This window comes from Canis lupus, chromosome 31 (assembly GCF_011100685.1).
Source record: "Canis lupus familiaris isolate Mischka breed German Shepherd chromosome 31, alternate assembly UU_Cfam_GSD_1.0, whole genome shotgun sequence".
NCBI lineage: Eukaryota > Metazoa > Chordata > Mammalia > Carnivora > Canidae > Canis > Canis lupus.
In genome coordinates, this window is record NC_049252.1 from 39,569,536 (window position 1) to 39,586,434 (window position 16,899).

At 55.8% G+C, this 16,899-nt stretch overlaps 1 protein-coding gene across 7 annotated transcripts in view; it reads left to right on the forward strand.

Moving 5' to 3' along the window:
- Window positions 1–16,899, forward strand: part of PCNT (pericentrin) — a 101,352-nt gene that overhangs the window by 10,066 nt on the left and 74,387 nt on the right. For all 7 annotated transcript variants that reach the window (XM_038581705.1, XM_038581709.1, XM_038581711.1 and 4 more), the window contains exons 3-10: window positions 7,242–7,376; window positions 8,841–9,096; window positions 10,691–10,746; window positions 12,010–12,184; window positions 12,607–12,743; window positions 13,818–13,929; window positions 15,065–15,272; window positions 15,595–15,658. In XM_038581705.1, the coding sequence (XP_038437633.1) occupies window positions 7,242–7,376; window positions 8,841–9,096; window positions 10,691–10,746; window positions 12,010–12,184; window positions 12,607–12,743; window positions 13,818–13,929; window positions 15,065–15,272; window positions 15,595–15,658 (1,143 nt within the window). The remainder of the gene's footprint in view (window positions 1–7,241; window positions 7,377–8,840; window positions 9,097–10,690; window positions 10,747–12,009; window positions 12,185–12,606; window positions 12,744–13,817; window positions 13,930–15,064; window positions 15,273–15,594; window positions 15,659–16,899) is intronic.

Here is a 16,899-nt window from a genome sequence, read left to right on the forward strand (position 1 = left end):
TTAGAACTACAGTCTTGTTGATTTTTGAATTTTTTTAAAGTTTTTTTCTTTAAGTAATCTCTATACCCAATGTGGTGTTTGAACTCCTGACTCTGAGATGAAGAGTCATATACATTACCAACTGACCTAGCCAGATACCCCTGATATTTTAACTTTAATAAATGGAATAATCTCAAGTATGCCTGTCTTGAGTTTGGATCTTTTTTTTTTTTAATTTTTATTTATTTATGATAGTCACACAGGGGGAGAGAGAGAGAGGCAGAGACATAGGCAGAGGGAGAAGCAGGCTCCATTCACCAGGAACCCGACGTGGGATTTGATCCCAGATCTCCAGGATCGCGCCCTGGGCCAAAGGCAGGCGCCAAACCACTGCGCCACCCAGGGATCCCGAGTTTGGATCTTTATATCAAGTGTCTTATTTATGAGGTTCATCCATGTTAAGAGCTATAGTTTATTCATCTTCGTTGGTGTGTAGTAGTCTGTTGTATGAATGTACCTCCATCTGTTTGCTCCACTGTTATTTGGCATTTGCTCTGTACATTCTTACATAGGTCTCTTGGTGTACATGTGCACATGTTTTTATTGAGGCTGTAATTTAATTATTGGATCAGTGTACACGTATGTTTTCAACATGCACATGTTGAATCGTGTAAAACAGTTTTTTCTATTTTTAGTAGTGACGTGTAAGGATCACTTGTCCCATAACATCTGTGATTGATATTGACAGCCTTTTTTTTGTTTTTTTTTTTTCCTTCTGTATTAGCAGTTTGGGTGGATGTAGAGTGGAGTGGTTTTCTTTTTTTAAGATTTTATTTATTTGAGAGAGAGAGAGAGAGAGAGAGCGCAAGGTGGGGGCAGAGCATAGGGAGAGGGACAAGCAGACTCAGTGCAGAGCGTGGAGCCTGATGTGGAGCTCAGTCTTACAACCTTGAGATAATGACCAGAGCCGAAGTGAAGAGTTGGAGGCTTAACCAGCTGAGCCACCCAGGCACCCCAAGTGGAGTGTATTTTAGTGTTGCGCAAGATTAGCCAAAGAAATTAGTGCTATTCATTAATAGACTCAAAGAGAAAAGTTATATGATCATCTCAGTTGCTACAGAGAAAGCATGTATTTTTGTGAGAAGATGACCTGTACTTTAACCTCCTTGTCAGGATGGCCTTACCTGATGAGCTGAGGTCTCCTCAGCTGGTGAACTGAGGTTTTGTTTGTGGGAAAGTCTTTAATTACGGATTCCACTTATTTAAGAATTATCAGACTATTCACTAAGGCTTTTTCTCAGAATTCACTTTTTTATCTGATCTTCTAGTTGGCATTTTTTCATAGGAATGTTCTCTTCTTAGTGGTTGTGGCACCAGTATTAATGACCCTCTTCATTTTTTTTAAAAGATTTTATTTTTTCATTCATGAGAGACACAGACAGAGAGAAGCAGAGACATAGGCAGAGGGAGAAGCAGGCTCCCTGCAAGGAGCTAGTGTGGGACCAGATCCTGGATCCTGGGATCACGACCTGAGCTGAAGGCAGACGTTCAACTGCTGAGCCACCCAGGCATCTCTCTCTTTTTTTTTTTCTAACATTTTAATGTATTTGTTCATGAGAGACAGAGACAGAGAGAGAGAGAGAGAGAGAGGGGGGGGGGGCAGAGACACAGGCAGAGGGAGAAGCAGGCTCCATGCAGGGAGCCCGATGTGGGACTCCATCCTGGGACCCTGGGGTCATGCCCTGAGCCAAAGGCAGACACTCAACCGCTGAGCCACCCAGACATCCCGACCTTCTTCATTTTTTAAAGGTAATTGTGCCTTTATTAGTCTCACCACAAGTTAATATTTATTATTCTTATAAAAAAATGAACTTCAGGGGTACCTGGGTGGCTCAGTCGGTTTTGGCTCAGGTCATGATCTCATGGATTGTGGGATCAAGCCCCGTGGGTGTGCACTTGGTCTCTTTCAAATAGATGCATCTTTATTTATTTTTTTTTTTTTAAATAAATACATCCTTAAATTAATGTTTATTCTTTTATGTATACATTTATGTTTAACTTATGCTCTTACTATATATAGTTTCTTATTTTAAATTATGTTGGGTTTTAATTTTGTTGTTTTTCTAACTTCTTGAGATAGGTACACGGATCAATTTCCAGCCTTTAAAATATACATACAGTCACGCTTATTGGTTTTTCTCTGTGTGTGACTTTACCTTCATTCACAATTTTTCAAATTTTTATTATTTTTCAACAAGTTATTTTTAATTACAGACTTTAAAAATTTTTCATGTGTATAGGTAAAGTACTATGTTAGGAGCACCTGGCTGGCTCAGTCGGTAGGGCATGTGACTCTTGATCTTGGGGTTATAAGTTTGAGCCCCACAATGACTTAAAAATCAATCGTGGGTGCCTGAGTGGCTCGGTTGGTTGTGTGTGACTTTGGCTCAGGTTGTGATCTTGGGGCCTGGAGTAATCATCTTCTGAAAAGTAAACTTCCAGGAAAGGGTTCACTGTTCCAAGTCCAGCACAGATCGCTTGGTGGCAGGACAGTCATGGGCACATAGGCTTCCCTGCGCTGTAGCCGTGTCTGTGTCAGCAGAGGATGGGCCCTTGTAGGGGCAGGAGTAAAGGTGTCTTTGCTTTACTCTGCCCATGGGGAGCTTTTTAGAAGTTTCACTTTTATTTTATTTTTTTAAAGGATTTTATTTATTTATTCATGAGAGACACAGGCAGAGGGAGAAGCAGGCTCCATGCAGGGAGCCTGAGGCCGGACTCGATCCCGGATCCCAGGATTACGACCTGAGCCGGAGGCAGACGTTAAACTGCTGAGCCACCCGGGCGTCCCACATAAACCATGTAAGCTTTGTAAGCAGCTTTAGATTTGAGTTTCTTTAGGAGGTTATAAGCAGAGATAGAGTTGCAGAAGGACTTCATGGTAAATGTTCAAGATCTAGCCACCTTCCCTCACAATTTAAGTGGAGGATCTGAAAAGGCATTTTCCTTCCGTTCCTTCCTGGCAGTTAACTGAGAAATGGCAGAAAGCAGCATTTGACCTTCCAGTTATGTGTCAAGAACAAAGGAAGTATGGGTCATCTTGTAAAAGAACCATCCAGACCTTGCTCGGAGGTCAAGAATTTCAGAGGAAAATCACCTTCACAGAGACTTGTATTAAAGGTTTAAAACATAGGGCTGTAGGAGGTTTAGGTATGGTTTAGGTATGGTAGGTATGGTTCCAGAACCCTTCCGACTCCGATTCGTGTGGACTACCGCTATTTATCATCTGGGTCCCTGGATGCTTTTACTTTCTGTTTAAGTTATTTCACAAGTAATTTGCAGGAGTAAGAATAAAACAATAAAGGGGCTCCTGGGTGGCTCAGTTGGTTAGGCCTCTGCCTTCAGCTCAGGTCATGATCCCGGGGTCCTGGGATCGAGTCCCACCTCAGGCTCCCTGCTCGGCACGGAGTCTGCTTCTCCCTCTGCCCCTCCCCCTGCTTGTGCTCTCTCCTGTTCTCTTTCTCAAATAAACCTTAAAAAAAAACTTTGTGTAAATGGATCAGACACGATACCAGTGTTTTTTATTCTTTCTCTTCCAACATCTTGCATCCTTGTGTTTTAGATGTATGCCCTGCTAAACAGCATGGGATTGATTCTTTAGAGTTATCTGACAGTCTTTGTCTTTTTAGTGGGTAATGTCATCTCTGATGTGTTTGAGTTTACATTTTATTTAATTTAGGCTTTCTATGTGTTTTGTTTGCTTTTTTCTCTTTTTACAGTGGAGGTGGGGCTTTGGATTATTTTTTATCGGGGCATTTCTTGTTTTTAATTCTCTTTTTATCCTTTTTGAAGTAGTAATACGCTTCGTTTCTATACCTTTATTTATTTATTTCAAAGATTTTATTTATTCATGAGAGACATAGAGGCAGAGACAGGCAGAGGGAGAAGCAGGCTCCCTGTGGGGAGCCCGACGCGGGACTCGATCCCGGGACCCCGGGTCACGCCCTGGGCCGAGGCAGATGCTCCACCGCCGAGCCCCCCAGGCGCCCCCTGTTTGGATTTTTTAAAGACACTGACACCAATTTGAACAACGAGAGGTTTCCCAGGCAGGACTTGAAGCTGCTTCTACTTTAAGCGTGACGGTACCTTTTTGTGAGTACATAGGTTTGAGCCCTGCCGGGTGTCGGGAGGTGCAGGCAGTTCTGCGGTGTGACCCCCGTGCGGCCCGGGCCGGGGGGCTGCACGTCGTGCGGGCCCCTGTGGGCGCTGCCGAAGGTCGCGCTCCCCGCACACCTGTTACCCTCCTGGGGCGGCCTGGGGCGCGCCTCACGCAGGTGCTGCTGTGGCTCCGTGAGTGTGTGCGCCGCGGCCCGCGGGGCCCTTCCCGACGGTGCCAGCCTCACGTCCGCTTGCTGTCCCGGCCGTACGCCTTTGCTAGGACTTCTTTTTAGGTCAGTTCCTCTGCTCGGGGGTTTCTGCGCCCCACGGCAGCTGTACATTAGTAAACACGTGGCGAGGAGCCTGGGTTGTACCGTCTCGGGAGCGACGCCCCACGTCGCCTCTGCCGTGCCGTGGAGGCGGGTAGGCTCCCTGCCCTCCCCACACCCAGTGGCCTCGCTCTGGGCGGCGCGGCCGTGTCCCGTCCTGTCCACGGGCCTCCGGGACGCTGCCGTGTCGGACGTCGTGACTGGCCGCCCTCCGGGCCGCATTGTGGGTTCTGGAGCGTGCGCCGCTCGCGTGTCCCGGTCGCCCCAGATGGCGTTCCAGTCCCCGGCCCTCCTGTCTGGCCCAGGCGTGCCCCTCTCCCAAGAGCACATAGAGTCATGTTTGTCACATTCTATCCAGCGATTCTGATGTTTGTAGCAAAAATGTCATAAGATCGTGCCTTTTATGTTTAAAACTGGACATTCCTGTGTTGCCATTTTCCGTGGGGGAAAAGCCCCTTCATTTGAAGAAGGGTCCATGATGCTATTCAGTTGGCTCTAACGCTCTTCTTTGAACCGTCTGATTCCACAGTGGCCCTCAGAGGCGGGGGCACTTGCACGGATGTCCCCGCGGGCAGTGCCGAGTGCTTGCTGTGCAGGGAGCCGCGGGAGCCCTGCAGGGGTGGCGACCCAGGCTTGGCATGGTCACGGAGGCTGGCAGGTCCCAGACGAGCTAGAGGAGGGGGGCATAGCCGTTCCAAGGGTGCAGGGCCCCCTGGTGCACGAGGCGGGTGCCAAGTCAGCAGGAGGGCCTGCCCCCTGCAGGGATTTTCCCAAGGGCAGCAGATGCACTGAGTTTTTCAAGGGAGTGTGACAGGGTTGGATTTGTTTTCTGAATGCGTCATCTGTCCTCCAAGCCAGTGACGTCACGTGAGGTTGAGTGACCATGGGGGCCAGTCAGCTGTGCTCATGGGAATGGAGGGATGTCAGGACTGGCCTTGGGCTATTGTGGGGTTACTGTGAGGGGAGCAGGCCGAGGAGGACTGTGAGGGCTTGGGGGTGCTGTTAACGAGGTACGTAGCGTTGGAGGAGTCCTGGTTTGGGCAGGAAAATTCAGTTTGGTTGGAGTCCAAGGTGCCTTGTCGATAAGCCCCAGAGAAAGGTCTGGGCTGTCCTGTGGGGGGAGCTAGGAGGCCTCTGGCTGTCATAGCCTACTCTGGGGGGAGGGGGGCAGGGAGCATGCTGGGGTGGGGGCAGGTGTGCTCCGAGCCAGGCGGGGGGCTGGTTGGGGATGCATAGGGGAGACTGGGATGCTCATAGAGCACCTGTAGCTTTTCTTTTCCCATTAGATTGTTGATGCTAAAAATGTTCCCAGAGTTGGGATTTTTTTTTTTTGTTTTTATTTTTATTTTTTATTTTTATTTTTATTTTTTTTAAAGATTTTATTTATTTATTCATAGAGACAGAGAGAGAGGCAGAGACACAGGCAGAGGGAGAAGCAGGCATCATACAGAGAGCCCGACGTGGGACTCGATCCAGGGTCTCCAGGATCACACCCTGGGCTGCAGGCGGCGCTAAACCGCTGCGCCACTGGGGCTGCCCTTTTTTTTGTTTTTAAAGTAAGCTTCGTGCCCAGTGCAGAGCCCACCGTGGGGCATGAACACATGACACTGAGATCAGGAGGACACTCAACCAGTTGAGCCACTTAGGAGCCCCCAGAGTTGGGAATATATATATTTATTTTTTTTTATTAAAGATTTTTATTTATTCATGAGAGACACACACAGAGAGACAGACAGACACAGGCAGAGGGAGAAGCAGGCTCCACGCAGGGAGCCCGACGCGGGACTCGATCCTGGGTCTCCAGGATCAGGCCCTGGGCTGAAGGTGGCGCTAAACCGCTGAGCCACCTGGGCTGCCCCAGAGGTGGGAATATTTAGACAGAAATGTTTTCTATGCCTCTTGATGTGTGTTGTCAAAAAGTTCATAAAAAGTTATACCAACTTATTCTGTCCTTGACAGCATTTGCTTGTTTCCCCATGACCTTGGTGACCTTGAGGATCCACATGATCACCAGCTTTTGCTGATTGACTAGGTATAAAGTGATGTTTCAGATTTACATCTTCAGGTTCATTAAGCTTTTATTGGCACCCACCACTTCCAGGCATTTTGTGTGCGTTTCCCTCCTGTGGGTGTCCCCTCCTTTGACTGAGGGTCAGGCAGCCTGGGGACCTCCCCCTACTGTCCAGCATCCACACCGCCTGCCACTCTTTCTGGGGTTTTCCACTTTCCTCTAAGCCATTTAAACAGGCTGAATGTTTTTCGTAGTTATTTTGAGGTATAATTCACGTACGTAAAATTTACCATCTTAAGAGTATACGGATATCAAGAGCTCTTAGTACGGCCACTTTGTCGTGCAACCCTTGCAACTGTCTAGGCCCAGAACATCTTCACTGCCTGAGAAGGAACCCCGTGCCCATTAGCCGTCCTTCCCCACCCCCTCTCCTTCCAGCCCCTGGTGTCCCGGCCAGCGTTCTCTCCCTGTGGGCCTGCCTGTTCTGGACATTTCCTAGTCCTAGAACCACACAGTCTGTGCCTGGCTGCTTTCACTGAGCTTCGTGTATTGAGGTTATTGCCGTCGTCCCGTGTGTCAGTTTGTCATTCCTTTTTACGGCTCAGTGATACCCCTTGGATGGCTTGGCCACATTTTGTTTATGCATTCCCCTGTCTGCGAACACTTGGGTTGCTTCACCTTCTGGCAGCTGGGAGTCCTGCTGTGAGCACTGCTGGGCTCAGGTCTGTCCCAAGTGTCCTGACTGTCCCTTCCTTTTCTTTCTCCAGGACCGTGAACAAGACTGTAAGCTAGAGATTGCACAGCCAATGGGAAGACAGGAGGACGAGGCCGGTGCACAGCAGCAGGTGGCTGTGGAGCTTCGGCAGCCAGCGGGGATGCAGCAGGTGCAGCTGCAGACCCAGGTGACAGGGGCACTCGGGGGCGTGGCTGATCCCTATAATTGCACCGGTGGGTTTGGGGACCTGTCAGGGTTGCAGGTAGGACACAGTGGACGGATGTGCTGCAAACTTTGCTGTATGGGGGCCTTTGAAAGGGCAGGGGGAGGGATGTGCGAGAACACCTGGGGCAGTGAGTCTGGCCAGGTGCCACTCAGCACAGCCGGCATTCCTCTGTCCACTGCCGTTGCACTCGTTAACCACAGGCAGTGCCGTGTCCCCGAGGGGCCTCGACCAAGAGAAGCTCTGAGCAAGGCTGTGAGGCGCACCCGGTCCCCTGGTGGCTGCCACCTGTGGGAGCAGAGGGTGCTTGGGACATGCTCTTGTGGCGGGAGGGCTGCTGTGCGCCCTGCCCTTCCCTGTGGCCTCGCTGTCCTCAGTGGTCCCTGCTGACCTCTTTGGAGACACGTGTCCTATTCCCGTGTTTTTTGCTTACTGCTCTCCTTTATTCATTTTATTTTTATGCTTTTTTGGGTGTCCCTTAAGTGCTAAGTTCCAGGCATGTTTTTCTGTTGTTTTGATTGGGAATAAGGTATGCTTCCTGGAACCCAGGCCTTCCTCCACTTTCCCCCAAGTCAGGGGAGGGAGAAACAGATGCCCCGTGTCTTAGCTAGACACAGAAATGTCTCCCCTGTGCCCTCTGCCCACCGTCCAGAGCAGCGAAACGCCGTGCTCACTCTGCCACTGGTCTGGAGCACAGGGTTCCTGATGGTATCACTAGCTCAGCCACTGCTGGGCTCCGTCTGGCCATACGGTTTACCCTTGTGGGCAGTGACTGTCCAGAGCCACCTCTTGTTCGTATTCTGATTGTCATCCCGTGTTTCTTTTCTTTTCTTTTTTTTTTTTTTTTTAAAGATTTTATTTATTTATTCACGAGACAGAGACAGAGCGAGGTGAAGACACAGGCAGAGGGAAAGGCAGGCTCCATGCAGGGATCCTGACATGGGACTCGATCCCGGGTCTCCAGGGTCACGCCCTGAGCTGAAGGCGGCGCTAAACCACTGAGCCACCCAGGGATCCCCTCGTCCCGTGTTTCTGATGGGGATCTTGCAACATCGGGAATGGCTGCTCACCTGTCTCCAGCCAGGATGCTCCTGTGGGCTGGGGTCTGCCTGGAGGGAGTTTGGGGGCCATCCTGCACAGCCACTGGCTTTGTGTGGCCCGTGTCCTCGAGGAGGAACCTGTGGCCCCTGCCGTCTGCAGAGCCGTGGTTTAGGTGGAGGGAGAGCACACGTGGCTCAGAGGGGCTTCCGGATAGGATGGGGTGGGCAGTTCTAAGTGGGGGAGCTGCCAGGCTGTGCCGGGGCTGCCTCAGGCCCTGCAGGGAACTGAGCTGGTGCCGTCCCTTGAGCACGAGGCAGACACGGACACGCCAGGCGTTGTGCTGGTGTCCGTGAGCCGAGCACCCAGAAATGCCTCGCTCTCCCGCAGCCGGTGCCCTCCCTGGAGCTGGAGGCGCTACGCCTGAGTCTGAGCAACATGCACACGGCGCAGCTGGAGCTGACGCAAGCCAACCTCCAGAAGGAGAAGGAGACGGCGCTGACGGAGCTGCGGGCCATGCTCAATGGCCGGCACGCCCAGGAGCTGGCCCTGCTGCGCAGCAGGCAGCAGCAGGAGCTGGAGCTCGCCAGGGAGCAGCATGCGCGGGAGCAGGAGGAGATGCGGCTGCGGTGCAGCCAGGAAACCGGTACGGGCCTCACCAGGACCTGAGTGGGGCGCGGGCCCCTCCTGCTGCTCGGGGCGGGGGGGTGAGCCCGCCAGGGGCCGGTCCCAGGGAAGGGATTCACACAGAGTCCCTGCCGGGCGGGAGGGCAGTGCACATCCTGTTCCGCGGGCCTCTGCTGTCCCTTTGCCTTCTGTCCAGTTCTCCGCTGGGCCTGTGTTAGTTTTTAAAATGGTCTCGTGTCATCGGTGGTGATCTGCCTGTGTGCTGGAAGTTTCCGTGTCCGCCTGTTTGACGGGACTGTGTCTGGCTGAGCTTTGTCGACCGTCCCCGATGCTCCTGGACACGGACCCCCACGTCCCGCAGGCGCCTCACTCTGCTCCCTGTGGACGGCTTAGGCACCTTTTCCTAACTGAGCTCTTTATTGACATCTGAGAGATACTTTCACATTTTACTGGTGTTTTGGGTACGTTTTTTGTAGTCACTGCTTTGTGAACATCAGTTGTAAACACTAGCTTGATTGTGCTGTAGTTCACGTACATACGGTTCTCCACTTGAAGTGTGCGTTTCCGAGTCTACAGACATCCCCATGTCTAAAGTTAGGACGTTCATCCCCCAGGAAGAAACCCGTGCCCGTGAGCAGTCTCCCCGTTCCTCTGCCTATCTACCTATTTGTTGAGTTTTTCATTTGAAAAATGGAAGCAGCGTGTGCAGCCCCGGATGTGTTGCAAGTCTTCCCTCCTGCGGGTCCCCCCGCAGCTGTCCGAGGGAGCCAGTCTTCTCGGGTTCCGGGGGTTCCGTCCCACGTTTCTTCACGTAGATTTCAGCAAGTGTAAATAAGTAGTTTTATGTCCTGTTGTTTTTGCTCGTTTTTTAAAATACAAAACTTGCTTCCCCTTAGGCTCCTCTGTGCCGTTTCCTCTGGGAACAGGGCCACAGAGGGGCCCACGCCCACCCTCTGCTCCATGAGGCTCTCCTGTGGGTTGGGGCCCTGCGACCTCCCCTCACAGGTGGTGTCTGGCCCTTTGCGGGCTCTGGGCTTGCTCAGGCCACCCTCGCCTGTACGTGTGGCATTGGCTGGCGCTGCTCCCTCGCAGCCCTTTCCTGAGGTCCCCGCGCCTCTGACCGGCATCTCCAGGCGTGCGCACACCCCTCTGTCCATGCCACGGCTCGCATGCTGGTCCAGCCTTGTCCCTCCTCCGCGCCCCCAGCACCCGGCACCTCTCTTCTTGTGGTCCTTCCCTTGGGGTTTGGGGGCGGCTGGTCCTGGAACATCTGCCTGTCTGTGGTACGTCGCCTGGAGTCTGGCATGGGGGGAGCCTGGACGACAGGCCCGGGGTGTGCAGGGCTGAGCCAGCGTCAGGCTGCAGGCTGCCGGGAGGGCTCTGTCCTCGGTCTGGGCAGGAATGTAATCCTGTAATCCATAATTTAAATCACAGTGGGGTTCTTGTTTCCTCCTAGATGAGCCCCGAGCCCCGACCCCCTGTTGTCCTGGGAGAGTCCTGGGGCGCTGGTGCGTGCTCCGGGGAGCGGCCCCTGCACGCGGCCCTACCTCCCGAGGCTCCAGCTGGGAAACTCGGAGACTGAGATCTGATCTGCTCTCCTGTCTGTCTTGCAGCCAAGCTGAAAGAGAAGCTACAGTCAGAAATGGAGAGAAACGCCCGGGCTGTGGAGGTAGGGGTCGTTGTCGAGCCGCGGTCCCCTCCATCCCTCCAGCTTGCCCCCCCCCCCCCCCCCCCGCCGGGGCCCCCTTCACCTGATTCGGACAAAATCCAGAGCTTTCATCGAACATGCTGGTATATGGTGTGTTGCCTTTTGCTTTCGAGGTCAAGCGTTCTCTGTACAGCGTGAACTTGTCAGCACAGCTCGTTTGGGGCCTTGCGTGTGCTTGTTCTGTGACGCGAAGCACTTGCACCCTGAGTCTGGTTCCCAAGTGGCCCCCACGGCCCAGGCCTCCTGTGCTCCCACTGCAGGGGGCCACCCGGTGAATGAGTGACCCGTGTGGGGTGCGGGTCCCGGCACGGTGGGGGCACGGGGGAAGAGCGGTGGGGGCAATGCCCTGTGCGGCCGACACCGTGGCGGGCCCATGTGCTGTGCTGACCGTACCCGCTAGTCCTGGAGTCTCCTGGGGAGGGTTCTCGCTGAGGGTGTGACAAGCCTGGTCCTGGCGATGGGTCCCTTTGTCAAGGCTACATTTGTAGAAGGGCTGTTGGTGCCTGTGACAGCGGAGGACGGGGCTCGTGAGGTCGGGGGACGTTGGTGACAGTAGAGGGCATATGTGACGTTGGGCACGTGGGTGTTTATGTCCTTGCTGCCCTGATCAGGCCGTTGGTGTTGGACGGCTGTTAGGGGCTTTGCTCCTGCTCCTCACCCCTCTAAGCTGGACAGTGGAGACTCCTTTCTGTTTTGTTTTCTTTTTTAAAGATTTTATTTATTTGTGAGAGACCCAGGCACAGAGAGAGAGAGGCAGAGACCCAGGCAGAGGGAGAAGCAGGCTCCCTGCAGGGACCCGATGTGGGACTCGATCCTGGGACCTCGGGGTCCCGACCTGAGCTGAAGGCAGATGCTCACCCGCTGAGCCACCCAGGCATCCTGGGGACCCCTTTCTTAGGGCATTTATGGCCACGCCGTCCCTCAGCAGAGGTCAGGTGATGGCACAGCAGCACCCTGGGTCTTTCGTGGGGGACGGTGTGTGAATTGTTGAGCATGACCTCTGTCCACACTTTGTTTCTGGGCAGGGGGCCCTTGCTCTCTGCTCCTGTGTGTGGGTGGTGGGCACCATGCAGGTTCGTGTAGTGACCGTCTGGTCTGGGCGCCATGGCTGCTCACCAGGGTTTCCAACACTGTTCAAAAAAATTTTTTTTTCACAGTTTAAATTTTTTACCAGGGATGGTCCACTGTTAGTCCATAGTCTTCTTCTTTCCATACTTGATTTAGAGCCTGAAGCGAGACTGGGAATCGGAGAGAGGTTTATGCCTGGAAAACCTACGCAGAGAGTTGTCTGCGAAGCATCGGTCAGAGTTGGAGAATTTACAAGACCAGTTTAAGAGAGAATTGTCAGAACAGAAAGCTGAATTGGAGAAGATCTTTCAAGCCAAAAATCAGGCTGAATGTGAGTTTCATGTTAAAATGAGCAGGTTTGAAGAGGGCCGTGAGTGTTGGTGCAGGACCCTGGAACCGAGGTCAGGGGCTGTGCGCGGCCTGCGCTGGGTGGGTGTCCTCCGTGTCAGTGCCAGGGGCCGTGTGTGTCGCCCAGGTGTTGGTGACGGGTGCGGGCCAGCGGGGCCCTCGGGCTCAGCCTCGGGGTCTTCCCTCTTTGAACACAGACGTCTCAAGCTCCCTAACTTCTCCCGAAACCTTTGATTCAGAGACATTTGTCCATGTTTTGTTATTAAGATGCTTCCAAAAATAACACGACTGTTTGCCTTTCATCCTGTCGCCCGTCACTTGGCGCCCCTGTGGCGGAGCGCCGGGTGCTGGGCACAGTGGGGCTGGGAGTGGCGTGCCCTGAGTGAGGTGTCTGCCGCCGTCCAGGTGCCCTGAGGACCCTGGAGGCTCAGCACGAAGAGGCCCTGAGGCAGTTGCGTGAAGACCTGCAGTCGGAGCGCTGCCAGTATGTGCAGGACTTGGAGCTGAGGCTCCGCGACCAGGAGGTGGAAAAGCAGCTGGAGGTGGGCGGGGACGTCTGGGCCCCAGCTCCGGGGGCAGAGGGGTGGGGGTGGGTAGAAGACCCGGTGGCGGTTCCCTGTTCTGGTACTGCTACAACTGAAGTCCTGAACGCGCGGACTCCCAGTACTTAGTAGAAGAGGAAGGATAGAGTCTGTGGAGTTGACCCAGTGGTTCCGCGCAGCCGCACAACATCTGTGTCCTTCAGCAGCGCCCCTGGGATCCAGGCTCCAGGCATTAGGAGTCTGAGGCCACGTTCTCAGCCGTAACCCGCGTTCTCAGCCACGTTCTCAGCTGAGAAGGCTCAGCCAGAAACACTTCCGCTACTTCTGTATTCAGAACGCTCTCCCGGCGCGAGCCCGCGTCCCACGGTGGGAGCTGTGGCCGGGTCTCAGGTAGCCGAGGGCTCCGTCCCTGGGACAGCAGCGCCCCAGGCCTGGGGCCGAGGGGTCAGACAGGAAGGGAACCAGAGGCGGGCTCCGTCTCTGCCCGCGCCCCATTGCAGAAGAGGCGATGTTGTGAGCGCCCAGGAGCAGCTTGTGCTTCTGTCCCGAGGCTTCCATCCACACCTGCACTGCCGCCTTTCCTCCTCGCGTCCCCTCATGTCCCCTGCTGGTGGGAAAGGAACACGGAAGGACACCTTCTGTCCTGGCCCTGCGTGAGGCTGGTGGGGCTGTCCGTGATGTGGAGGTTGACCTAGGGCTGCCGCAGGCCGGAGCTCCCAGGCCCCGTGTCCCCTCGGCCCTGCCCTCATACCTCCCCACTGAGGGCCTTGGGGCGACGTGTGGCCTGACCCGAGCCCCCCGTGGCGACGGTGGTTGGTGCTCGCAGCTCTGGGTGTAGGGCGGGCCGACACCCGAGAGGATGGGGGTTTAGGGCTACGGACAAGGTTTCTGTCCTTACTCAGTGAGGGGACAGCCGGGTAGAGTCAGGTAGAGGCGTCTTGCCAAGGGTCATAGTGTTTCTGTGCTGCTGCTGTGGCCGGTCCTCTCGTTTCACCTCGTGTGTCCCTGGAGCTGGGCTCCGAGCTCCCGCGGTGGTTCTCAGAGGCGTCTCACCCTGTCGCCTTCCCTTTCCAGTTAGAGAGCCTCCGAGCGTCGTACGCGGAGCTGAAGGCTCAGTCGCAGGAAGAGATCCGGCGCCTCTGGTCCCAGCTCGAGTCTCCGAGACCCGACAGACAGGACGCGAGTGGTAAGGAGTTGCCCATTGAAAAAGCTATGTTTTTAGTCGTCGAAACCCCGAAGTCAGACTTAACGTCGCAGCAGGCATAGAAAGCGATTTTGTAGACTTCTTTGAAGCGTGTTTTCAGGGTGGAGACCTGAGGGCCTTGGTTTCACCCTGGAGCGGGTAACGGCTAGCGTCGTGTTTTCTCATGTTCCTATGAGGCAGTTTACGGGGTGAGGTCCTTAAAGCTTACGGTGGAGCTGGCGTTCACCGAGAAGCCGTGTCAGCGGGCGTGTGGCGGGTGCAGGTGCCCCGAGCTCCCGGGGCCCCCAGGCCGATGCCCGAGTCTGCGGGGCCCAGCAGCTCGCCTGGCCCCTCCTGCAAGACCCTCTGCAAGTCGCCCTTGCCGGGCAGAGAGCAGGGTTAGGAGTAAGGGCTGGACACCCGGGCGGTGGCTGTGCGTGGCCGTGGGGGTGCAGCTCGCAGCTCCTGCGGGTGGACTAGCGGCGTGAGCGCCGGCACAGTGGGCTCCCGCGTGGGCTGTGGGGCAGCCCTGCCCTGGCCTCCAGGGTCCTTGCAGGGCTGTTTGCATGGAAACTTCTGGGTGGTGATCAGGTCATGGCTGTGGTGTTTGAAAGCTAGTTATGAGTTCGTGTTAACCCCCTGGCGGCGGCGGCATCCATCCCCTTGCTGCCCACAGTGACGGTGACAAGTTCTCTATGGGTCGGTGTGTGTTGTGCTGTCGTCATGATGAGACGTCACAGGCTAGTGGCTTGAAGCCACCCTGGTTCTTAGCTGGCAGATGTCAACATAGGTGGGAAGCCTGGGCTTCGTCTGGACCCAGCAGCAGGGGCAGGGTGTTGGCGGCCTCCGCGTGGCTCCTGAGGCTCAGGCCCGTGGGGCCGGGTCTTGTTCCTTGCTGGCCGTGGGTGGAGCCCTTAGGTGCTGGGCCACCCACCCACACCCCCAGTCTCCCTGACGCCCTCGGCCCTAGCCTGAGAGTGCTCTGCTTCCGGGGATGGGGGATCCGCTGAGGCCGCCGGCCACCGGCCTGTGGGAGCAAAGCGCAGGAGGGGCCCGCTGCACCTGCCCGGCCGGCCGGCGCTCTCTGGGGATGGCGCTCCTCAACGTTCGTCTGACGGCGACCCTGTAACCCCTCCAGCCCGCACGCCTCACGGGGAAGAGCTGGAGCAGCGAGAGCGAGAGTGCGGCGTCCAGCAGCAGCGCCGGGGCCGGAGGGCCGAGCAGGAGTCTGAGCTGGGGCAGAGCCCTGAGGGGGCTGTGGAGCGCGGGCGGGAGGACCCGGTGCTGTTGGAGCAGCGGCTGCAGGACGCGACCGAAGAGCCCTCTCTGGAGTCCGGGGGAATCGGGTACGGGAGTCCTTTTCATCTTAAATGTGTTTCCAGATGCGGGAACCTTGAGCTGACGAGACCTCGTCTTGTTAGTGACTTCACGCCAGGGACACAAGCCTCGTGCGAGAACCACAGCCTGTGTTTGGGCCCTGAGGCGAGAGAGCATGGGGGTGGGAGCGCGGGGAGGCGTGCGGGGCCGCGTGCGGCCTGGCCCTCTGCTCCCACACAAGGCTTCTCCACGGGGGAGGGGAGGCAGGGCCGGGTGCAGGGAGCAGGAGGGACGGAGCTCCGGAGGGGAAAGCGCGGGTGAGGAGGTGTTGAAACGTGTTTTCTCTCTTAGTCCGTCCAGCATGCGTGAAGGGGAGAGACGAGAGCAACGTGTTGGACCCAGCCTGCAGCCCGAGGTGAGCCTTCTTTCCAACCGAGGGGAGACGGGCGCACGGGTGCCCCAGGTGCGGGCGGTGAGCAGACGGTGCTGTGCAGCAAGTCCACACCCACACTCAGAGCTGCTTTTTCGCATGATGAGAACCTTCAAGATCTGCTCTCGTGGCAGCTTTCATACGTACGACACGGCGTTTCTAACCGCCATCAGCGCGCTGTCGTGACACCCTGGGGCTCCTCCGCTCTGCACCTGGAACTCCGCACCCTCTGACCCTCCCACCCGCCCTGTCCCCCTCTGTAGCTGCTAGTCTGTCGTCTGCATCTGTGAGCTCAGGTTCAAGATTCCACGTGCGAGGGCACGTGGTGTGTGTTTCCCTCTGACCGACTGACTTTGCTCCTCGTTCCACCCTCGAGGCCCATCCGCGTTGTCACAGATGACAAGATCTCGTCGTGCTTTACGGCCGAGTGACGTCCTCTGTGCACACGCATCCTGTCTGTCCAGCGTCAGTCCGTGGGCACTGGGGCTGCGGGCGCTTGAGATGTGGCCAGCGTGGCCTTCCTGTCGCCTGGGATTCCCTTGACTTGGTGGTGATGCCTGCAGGTGTCGGGAGCCGGGTCTCAGGGTGGTCACCTTGGGCAGGTGGACATGCTCTGCTCCAGGGTGTGCAGCTTCCGTGTGAGCGCCTGCTGCTCTCCGTCACCACGTGGCCGTGACAAATACCGCAGGGTGGGGGGTCAACGGCAGGAACTTGTCGTCTGGGGCTGGGGCTGGTCCCTCCTGAGGCCGGTCTCCGGGGCTTGTGCAGGGCGGCCCTTGTGCGGCCCCTGCACGTGTTCTCTGTGCAGACAGCCCTGGCGTCTGTCTCCAGAGGTAGTCCCCTTCTGAGGTGCTGGAGGTTCAGACGTCAACGTGGGGATATTGGGGACACGGTCTGTCCTGTTGAACAGGCGCCTTCTGATTTTCCACTGTTCGCGTCCTCTCTGCAGACACGCGATCATTTCCTCCCTTCCGCTTCCTCCATGGGTGCCCGCCAGGCGTGGTGTGGCTGCTGCAGTGCCCCGGGCAGGCTGCGGCCTGCTCCTGTTCAGTGCCCCGTCCTGCTCCCCATCCAGCACCCCGTCCTGCCCGCCGTCGCTGGGATCGCCCTGCCCTCCGTGCTGCGTGGGGAGCAGGGGTGTGTCTGCACAGGGCCCGTCTTTGCTGCACCTGTTCCCTCGGCGGCGACACGGGGGCGCGTAGGGGGGATCCCAAGAGCTCGTGTGT